The sequence below is a fragment of the Mus pahari genome, chromosome 10 (genome assembly GCF_900095145.1).
Source record: "Mus pahari chromosome 10, PAHARI_EIJ_v1.1, whole genome shotgun sequence".
Taxonomy (NCBI): domain Eukaryota; kingdom Metazoa; phylum Chordata; class Mammalia; order Rodentia; family Muridae; genus Mus; species Mus pahari.
Genome location: NC_034599.1, coordinates 39894112 through 39904263, shown reverse-complemented (window position 1 = coordinate 39904263; position 10152 = coordinate 39894112). Strand labels below are relative to the sequence as shown.

The 10152-nt window shown below is 43.3% G+C and overlaps 1 protein-coding gene across 2 annotated transcripts in view; it reads right to left on the bottom strand.

Moving 5' to 3' along the window:
• The window catches only part of Ift46 (intraflagellar transport 46), a 16627-nt gene extending 10494 nt beyond the window's left edge, over nt 1-6133 (bottom strand). The window contains exons 1-3 of one of the 2 annotated variants that reach the window (XM_021207058.2): nt 5938-6133; nt 5234-5330; nt 2370-2446 (exon numbers count right to left, since the gene is read on the bottom strand). In XM_021207058.2, the coding sequence (XP_021062717.1) occupies nt 2370-2411 (42 nt within the window). In that variant the 5' untranslated portion in view covers nt 2412-2446; nt 5234-5330; nt 5938-6133. Of the gene's footprint in view, nt 1-2369; nt 2447-5233; nt 5331-5646; nt 5739-5937 lie in introns of those variants that run through there. The other variant, XM_029543816.1, reaches the window with a different exon arrangement.
• Nucleotides 6134-10152: the final 4019 nt, after the last annotated feature.

Genomic DNA, 10152 nt, shown 5'->3' with positions numbered 1-10152 from the left:
AAAAAAAAAAAAAAAAGAAGAAGAAGAATGCTTAAAGTAAGGTGATGAAAATATCAGCAGAATAAAGTCCACAATCAGCCCTGAGCCTGGATTCACAGCAGCAGCTCTGGAGAGTAGGGGCTTCACATGCTCGCTCTGCAATCCCCCTTCATCATGTATCTGGGTTTGTCCACAGTCCCCTTCCCTATGAGTTAAAGTGACTAAGTTCAGGATAACATTGTAGCCTAAGTTTGAGTTTCTGGTTGGTCATGCTCCATTCTACCACCTCAAGTCTGTGAGAGAGGGCCTGGTGGTGTCAGCACCGCAGAGAGAGTTGAGACAGGGTCCATATCTTTGCCTTGTGCTCACAGCCTGTGGCATGCCCTCCCTTAGGACCTGACAGGTGAACAACTGACCTCCTTTTAAAGTAGCTTTTAGTGGCTGGAGAGATGGCTCAGCAGTTAAAAGCACTGGCTGCTCTTGCAGAGGTCCTGAGTTCTATTCCCAGCATCTGTCTCTGAGGGTTAGTAAGGACAAAGCCCTGGGTTCGGTTCCAACTGTCACATCAACTGGTAGCCCATAGCTGCAACCCTGGACTCTGGAGGTGGGAGTAGGAAGATTAGGAATTTAAAGCCAGTCTTAGTGATGTCAACGTCCAAAAAAGACCTGGTTTTGGTCACATTTTCCTCTAATAATGGATAAAAGTATATTATGACTTCTAACATCTATTCTATTTCTAACCACACAAATGTAGAATTTACTTAGTACACTTTACTGGTATACTGGTATAATTGATAAGAACTTATCCTTGGTCACATAGGAAGCAGTTTTTATTATATTTTTATTTATTTATGGGAGAAGGGTATGCACATGCATATGTGTGGAAAGCAGAAAATAACTTGCTGTAACTCTCCTTCCAGGATGTGAGTCACAGAGATCAAATTTAGGTGGTCAGACTTGGTGTGAGCACCCTTACCTACTGAACCATCTTGCCAGCCCAGGAAGTTCTGGCAACAGGCAACTTTTAAGAATATTGACTGTCAGCCGGGCGTGGTGGTACGTGACTCTAATCTTAGTGCTCAGGAGGCAGCCAGAGACAGATAGAATAGATTTCTCTAAGTAAGTTTGAGGCCAGCCTAGTTTACAGAGTGAGTTCCAGGACAGCTAGGGTTTTATAGAGACCTGTCTCAAACACAAAAATATTGGCTGTTAAGCCTAGCAGTGGTGGTGTTCTCTTTTAATCCCAGCACTTGGGGGCTGGAGAGATGGCTCAGTGGTTAAGAGCACCGACTGCTCTTCCAGAGGTCATGAGCTCAATTCTAAGCAACCACATGGTGACTCACAACCATCTCTGGTGTGTCTAAAGACAGCTACAGTGTACTTATATATAATAAATAAATAAATCTTTAAAAAAAAAAATCCCAGCACTTGGGAGACAGAGGCAGGTAGATCTCTGTGAGTTCAAGGTCAACTTGGTTCACAAAGTGAGTTCCAGGACAGTCAGGGCTATTACACAAAGAAATCCTTTTTTGAAAAACAAAAATCCAAAAACTCCACACACAAATATATATAAAAAAAAAAGAAAAGAAAAAGAAAAAGGAAAAAAGACTTTAGTGTTACAAAATATCAGTATCACTGCAAGGCTGGGAACAAAACCCTGCCTGGGCTAATAATTCTAAACACTTGCTTAGTATATGAATTTCTAAGACTGCCTATCAAAAATATAAGTTCTGAGATAGGCCCTTTGAGACTCTGGGAGGGAACAGGAATCTATACTGCTATGTTTTATTCCTTTATTGTATGTGTATGGATGTGTATGTGTATGTGTATGTGTATGTGTATGTATGTTCTGCCTGCATGTGTGTCAATGCACAGCCTTGGTGCCTGGAGGCCAGAGAGGCCAGAGGCAGCAATAGATTCCCTGGAACTGGAGTTACAGTGTGAGCTGTCCTTTGTGGGCTGGGAATTGAAGCCAGGTCCTCTATAAAAGCAATCAGTGCTCTTAGTCATGGAGCTATCTCTCTAGCCCAAGGCATCTTATTTTTAAGGGCAAATATCCTAGTTGATTCTTACAGTCAATAAAGTCTACAACACTGCCACACTTTAGATGAAACTCCTCACTAAAAGCCAGTGATAATGATAGTCTATGTCAGGGATGGGCTCACCAGTAAATGTGAAATTCTAGGTTTGATAGCTAGCAGCTGACAGGAAATAACAATAGCAGGCTTTATTCCTGAAGGTGCCGTCATCTCAACACTCCTCTTGATTCCCTACAGGAGCTCAAAGGTCCTCAGGCACTACAGGAGACTGTCCCTGCGGACTCCGGCCTTCTCACACCGACCACACCCACAGCCCTGGTCAGCAGAAGCCCAGAGTCAGAGCGCACGCACCTTGTTGTCCTCCTCGTACTCATCACTGCTGTTATCAGCCATCGTCTTGTTGGGAAGATTGGCAGAAAAAGGAGGGCCTTAGAGGAAGAATCTTTTCATTAGTTGATGTTTAAATTATTGTTTCAAAAAACAAGTATCTTTACACTTTTTTATTTTTATTTAATTTACTTATTTTTGGTTTTCCTTTTTTCTTTTCTCCCCACCTCCTACCCCTCCCTAGTTTTTCAAGGCAGGGTTTCTTTATGTAGCCCTGGCCGTCTTGGAATTCACTTTGTAGACCAAGCTGGCCTTGAATTCACAGAGACACATATAGAGGGGATCTTTTGTGCAACATTTACCTGCCATTTTTTATTTTTTAAGCCTTGGCCAATGAGCTGAGGCAAGATTAGAAAGGGAGACATCTGGCAGAGCTAGAGGAATTCTGGGAAACTAGTCATGTGCAGAAGATTTTACCCCAGAAACAAAAGGCAGTCTATGAAACTGAGGACCAGGTAACCAGCTATGTGGCATGACTTAGAATAAAATAAACAGGTGATTAAGATATGAGCTAGTCAGGGAATAGAGCCAAAGCTATTGGCCTAAGCATTTATTTATATATAAATCTCAGAGTTGTTATTTCTGGGAACAAAGTGGACAGGTGGAAAAATACAAGGTTACAGATGGTTTTTACTACACACACACCAAGCAAGCACGTTTTAGTTCTACCACTAGGGAGGCAGAGGCAGATGGACCTGTAAACTCAAGACTTGGGCTACATGGTAAGACCCTGTCTCAAAAATAAAATAAAATAAAATAAAATAAAATAAAATAAAAATAAAGCACGAGGGGAAAGCTAGGATACTGGATTCTAGTCATCGCTGTGTCAACTCAAGGCATTGTTACGAGCATGCCTCTGCATAGCCCTGGACGACTGACTAGCTGCAACTGTGAGAGTAGAGATGGGACTGAAAAGGGTGTGAACAGAGAAGTGAACCTGCTGGGCTAATGAGCGGAGGGCTTGAGGGCAACTCTGTCACCAGCCAAGTGACTTCCTCTCTCTGAGTGTCAGTATTTTCTTTCCTAAATGGTGTCAGGGACAGGACTGAATGACAAAGCCCACCTGGAAGGGAGTGACTTAGAACCTGGCTAATAGCAGCTAGCTGTGAATTTGAATTTGAATCAGGGCATAAGAGCATTAAGAGAATCTACAGGAATAACAACATTCTGAAATAGAAATAGAAAAATAACTAGGGGCTGGTGAGATGGCTCAGCAGGTAAGAGCACCCATCTGCTCTTCCAAAGGTCCTGAGTTCAAATCCCAGCAACCACATGGTGGCTCACAACCATCCATAACGAGATCTGGCATCCTCTTCTGGAGTATCTGAAGACAGCTACAGTATACTTCATATAATAAATAAATAAATCTTTAAAAAAAAAAAAAGAAAAATAACTAAAGCAGTGGTGACAGTTATCAGGAAATGTAAATGTATTCAAAGCCATTTAACTTTATACTTGAAGTGGCTAAAATAGCATTCTATACCATGTATATTTTACCACAGTAAACAAAAATGAGTGCGATCCCCAACTTGGGACTCAGTCTAACACATGAGCAAACCTTAATGATTCTGTAGGGGCAATCTATGTTGTATCTGTGCCATGTCTCTATCCATGCCACAGTCCAAACCATTACCATGGCAACCCAGCCACTGGCACAGTATTTCCACTCACCACCCCAATCTCACCTGTGTACTCTCCAATAAATTCTACATGTGACAGCAAAACAGGCTCTGAAGTTCTGCATTCTGCTTGGTAAGCCTGTCGCCTACCGTCTGATCGGGCCGTAACACACTGCCCTTTCACCAGGCACTGGTCTTTCCTCTTGAGTCTTCCCTGGCCACAGATCGATCCCCACCCACCACCATGATGCTTCATAGCAGTAAACCGTCTGCCTCCATCCTGCACACATGACATTCTTCATGATGACTGTCTATTCACTGTCATCTTTCTTCTAAGATTACAAGGGTCAGCGTGGAAGGGATGTGCCTTTTGTTTGCCATTGTGCTCACATGGCACATAGCAAGCATTCAAACATGTTAGGTGATCTGAGAATACTGGCATGCACCTTCACTCTCAGCAATGGGGAAACAGAGGCAGGCAGATCTCTGAGTTGGAGACCAGCCTTGTCTAGAATGAACTCCAGGGCAGCCAGGACTACACAGGGAAACCCTGTCTCAAAAAAACAAACAAACAAAAACAAAAACAAAAACAAAACAAAAAAAGTTAGGTGAATAAGTAAATAGTGAAGCCTTCTGATAAAACTGCTGCGAGTGTGGTTGGGATGGCAAGTTATGAAGCATCTTAACGAATTGTTAGAAACAAAAACACAGCGAGTCAGGCTGGAAAGATGGATCAATGATTAAGAGCACTGGCTGATCTTGCAGAAAACCCAGGGTTCAATTCCCAGCACCCACACAGCAGCTCATAACCATTTGTAACTCCAGTTCGAGGAGATCTGACATCCTGGTCTGAGGGCACCAGGCAGGCAGGTGGTTCACAGAGAAACACACAGGCAAATAACATTCATACACTTAAACATTTTCAAAATAATTTAAAAAAACAAACAAACAAAACAAAAACACAGTGAACCTGTGCCAGAATCTACAACAGTACACCAAGTTAATGACAGGGGATAAGTTTGCACTCAAAGATCCCCAAATCTGATGAACTGGTTTCTCCCCCAACTAGTGAGAAGACAAAAGTAGCGCCAGGTTACCACAGGTCAACACTTGCTGATATAATCTAAGAGCTTGCGGAATACAACCTGAATCCTATCTGTGTCACTGTTTTGAAAACCACCTCCCTTTCTGTCTCTCATCTTTTCTTACCTTGATGTCCTGGGGTTGGAGTACTAATGCTGGCAACCTCTTCCGAGTCGTTGATCTCTAGACGCTCATCGTATGTCTGGTTCTCAACAATTTTGGTCTAAGCAAAAGGAGATACGATTACATAGCTCCTATCATGGGATATATATATACATCCAGCACTCCGCGCAGAGATGCATTCACCCCCACCCAAGCTTTCCCCCAAAGGGAAGTTTCCTGACCCAAGAGCAAGCAGATAATCAGCTTCGACTCTTAATTAGCCAGCACTGGCTGAATGCCGCGGGAACTGCAGTGGAAAACGGTATCCAACCTTTCCCAGCAGCGGCCCAAAAGCTCTACATAAGACGCAGTCAGGGGAAACACAGCATGCACAGATAGACTGCAGCCGTCTGTCTCAGTTTGGTCAGTTTTCTCACCGCTGTTGAGGCTTCTGCCAGGGGTGGAGGGGATGGGGATGGGACGGGGCTGTTGAAGTTCTAGAGTATAGCCAGAGTTCAGCCTGTGAGTCACCTCTGACCCGGGAAGGGGAAGGATGGTCCTGAGAGAAGGCAAATTCCAGCCTCGGCCCCATCCACTAATTCGCAGAGCATCGCCTCTATTTCCACCCCTTTTGAAGATAGGATCCCACCGGGTTCTCGGAGAGGCAAGGATCCAGGGCAGTTGGTGGGGCGCAGAGAGCAAAGAACGCTGGCGGGAGCACCAATTACCTGTAGCCCCTCTGGATCCGTTTCTTCTATTTGGAAAGAACCCCAGCCAAGGACTGGGGTCTCACTCTCAGGCCCGGCCACTTCAAGGATCCCTAAGTGCAACAAGCCGCCTGTTGTCGGTCGTTAGGTAAAAAGATAAATCAAAACAAAGCGAGAGTCTGAAGGAACGATCGCGAGACGTGCATCGCCGCCACCCCGCCCCTCTGCAGTGGCCGGTGGTGGCGGAAGCAGAGACGCGGCACTAGGATAGAGAGGCCCGGCGCAATAGGCAGCCTAGCAGCCTGCTTATCTATGGTTTCCGCAACTGAGTCGGTTGTGACATCTAGTGGCCAAAGGTGGAAGGCCAGGCTAGTGGATTTCTTTTCTCCAACTGGAAACTCATCTCAAAGACAAGGCTCATTTGATTTGACCCACGGTTTCCCCTAGATAGGCCTAAACCACAATGTAGACTCTCTTCAAGGAAAAGTCCAAGCATGTTTAAAAGCCCTTTTATAGCATCTCTATGGAGCTATAGCCCTTTTCCTCGCGGTAGCCTATGTCACAGGAACATACGTTCTCTTCCTTCATCTGAGATTAGGATTTATCTGTGTCCTGTATTTTTATTTGCTAAAGAAAAATATGAGTCAGGCAAGCTGGTGCATAACTGCAATCCTAGCGCTTTGGAGGTGGAGGCAGGAGGATTAAAAGTTCAAGATCAGCCTCAGTAAGTAACTTGGTACATTTGAGGCCAGCCTGGGCTATTGAGGTCCAGTTTCAAAACTGATAAAAATTAAATAAAATAAAAAATAACGCCGGGCGTGGTGGCACACGCCTTTAATCCCAGCACTTGAGAGGCAGAGGCAGGTGGATTTCTGAGTTCGAGGTTAGCCTGGTCTACAGAGTGAGTTCCAGGACAGCCAGGGCTATATAGAGAAACCCTGTCTCGAAAAGCCAATAAATAAATCAATAAAATAACACATTATTTCATGTAGGAAAGCACACACGCCGTGTGTGTGTGTGTGTGTGTGTGTGTGTGTGTGCGCGCGCACGCAGGTCAGAGGGCAACTGTATGGAGTCTGTTAAAGTTCTTCCTAGTACCAGTAGATTGCATAAATAGTACTTTGAAAACCCTCACTGGAAGGCAGACATGGTGTGCAGGTCTATAATCCCAACCCTTGAAAGGGTGGAAAAAGGAGTCAGGAGTACAAGACCAGTCTGGGTTATATGAGACCCTCTCTTCCTCAAAAAGTAAGATAGGATCCTACAGTAAAACTAGACACAGCCTCTGGATTAAAGACCACAGTAAGGGCTGATGGCTTGGCTTGGCAGGTAAAGGCACTTGCTACCAGAAAGCACAAGACAACCTGACAAACACAATTCAAGCATCAGGATCCCTGTAAAAGTGGAGAGAACCAACTCCATAAGGTTGTCCTTTGACCTGCACGCCCACACACACACACACACACACACACACACACACACACACAGGGCAGCTCACAACCCTCAGTAACTCCAGACCCAGGGGGATCTAAATGACCTCTTCTGGCCTCCAAAGGCACAGACACATGCAGGCCAAACACGCAGACACAGAAAATAGTTTTAAAATAATAAAGCAATAAGAAGCTCTCACTGCTAAGGGCAAGGAGGTGTACCTCTGTGGTAAGCACTTACATGGCTTGCCCAGGGCCCGGGCTTGAATACTGATAAAAGGCAAAATAACAGGATGCTCATTGGATAAATCAAGGAGTAAGTGATTAAGAAACATGTAATGAATAAATAATATTACAGATGTAATTAATTTTGGAAATCAAGGTTGGAGAATCGTGAAAGAATCACAGAAACTAACCACAAAAGCTGCCTTACAAAGAAACACGGTGCAGCCAGGCGTGGTGGGGCATCCCTTTTGTCCCAGCCGTGAGGAGGGAAAGGCAGCCGGATCTCTGAATTCTAGGCCAGTCTCATCTACAAAGCGAGTTCCAGGAAAGTCATGGTTACACAGAGAAACCCTGTCTGGAGCCCACCCCACCCCCCAAAATAATAAAAGAGAGAAAAAAAAGAAAGAAAGAAAGAAAGAAAGAAAGAAAGAAAGAAAGAAAGAAAGAAAGAAGAGAAAAGAAAGAGTACTGTTATTCTTCTGAGGTCCTGAATTCAATTCCCAGCATCCACATGGTCGCTCACAACCATCTATAAGGGGGATCTGATGCCCTCTTCTGGCCTGCAGATGTACATGCAGCAGAGCACTAGACCTGCAATCCCAACTCAGAAAAAGAACAGTGAGAGACTCAGACATGCTTCTTTAAAAAAGAAAATCGATACCTAAAAATTGTACAGATCTATGGGGGCATTTTGTGTTGTTTCTATACATGTGTACATTAAAAAAATATTCAAATCCTAGCATTTCTAGATTCCCAACCTTAAAAAAAAAAAAAAAACAACTTAATGTATGATCTTATAGATGGTTGTGAGCCAGCATGTGGATGCTAGGAATGGAACTCAGGACTTCTGGAAGAATAGACAATATTCTTGATGGCTGATCCATCTCTCCAACCCTTCAACTTTTCCTTTTCTTACTTGACACAAGGGCTCATGATGCTCAACTCTATGGACTTGACCTCAAACTCATAGTAAGTATCCTGCTTTTGCCTCTCAAGTGTCGTTGTTCCACATGTGTGCTGCCAACAGTTCTCATTATTTTGTGGGGAAAAAAAAATCAGGGTTCTTCCTTCTAGGTTTTTTTTTTTTTATAAATATATACTAAACTATATTATGTTCTTAATAGCCAACTTTTCTATGCAACAGAACACCAGAACATATTTCTTTCTGTTTTAAATTTTATTTTTATTTTATGTATATTTGTGTATGCATGTATGTCTACATGAGGCTGTCAGAGTCCCTAGAACAGGAGTTGCAGACAGCTGTGGATGTTGGAGATTGAACCTAGGTTCTCTGGAAGAGCAGTTAATACTCTTAATCACTGAGCCATCTCTCCAGCCCATTCTTTTTTTTTTTTTTAAAGGTTTATTTATTATATGTAAGTACACTGTAGCTGTCTTCAAACACTCCAGAAGAGGGAGTCAGATCTTGTTAAGGATGGTTGTGAACCACCATGTGGTTGCTGGGATTTGAACTCTGCACCTTTGGAAGAACAGTCGGTTGCTCTTACCCGCTGAGCCATCTCACCAGCCCTGTTAGTGTTTTTCTAATTCCTAAAAAATATTGGGGCTGGAGAGATGACTCAGCAGATAAGAATACAACCATCTGTAAATGGGATCTGATGCTTTCTCTGGCATGTCTGAAGACAATGGTAGTGGACTTATTTATATACATAAAATAAATAAATCATTTTATAAAAAGATTTATTTACTTTTATATGTATGGGTATTTTGCCTGCATGTACGTTTATGCATCACCTACAAGCCCGGTATCCTCAGAGTCAAGAAAAGGGTGTCTGATCCCTTGGGATTGGAATTATAGATGGTTGTGAGCTGCCACGTAGGTGCCAGAAGTTGAACCTTAGTCCTCTGGAACAGCAGAGGGTCCTCATAAATCCCTGAGTCTATCTCTTCAGTCCAGACTTTAAACTCGAGTTTCCTGCCTCTACCTCCCAAGTGCTAAGACCAAAAGTGCATCTCACCATAGCTGGTCTTTGTTTGACTCCACACACACACACACACACACACACACACACACACACAGAGGTATGTGGCGCACAATGTCAGCCTGGTTTATAAAGTAAGTTCCAAGATAGTCAGAATTACACAGAATAACCCTCTCCGGGGAGATCTCTTTTTTTCCTTTTTAATGTACAGAATTCCTCCAGTTTCACTCCAGCTGCAGATGGCTCCCCTTGATGCTTCACTGGGGTGTATACTGTATTTTCTTTATCCACTTGTCAGTTGGTGGACACAAGGCTGATTCCATCTTGGGCTACTGACTAGCACACACCTCTTTTGCTGCTTTATGTTAAAAAGTGAATTGTCTCTAGTCTTAACACTAAGGATGCAAAGGCAGAGAGACATCTGTGTGTTCAAGGCCAGCCTCATCTACAGAGTGAGTTCTAGGTAAGGCAGGTATACAAAGTAAAGCTTTCTCAAAAATATGGTTTTAGTAGAATTGCTATTTTCTGTTTTATTTTTGTGATGCTATATCCATAATAACAAGTATAAATTGTTGAGCAATTACTGTGGTGGAACACTTAGCTTATACAGTCTAATTTATTTTATATTATCTAACTCC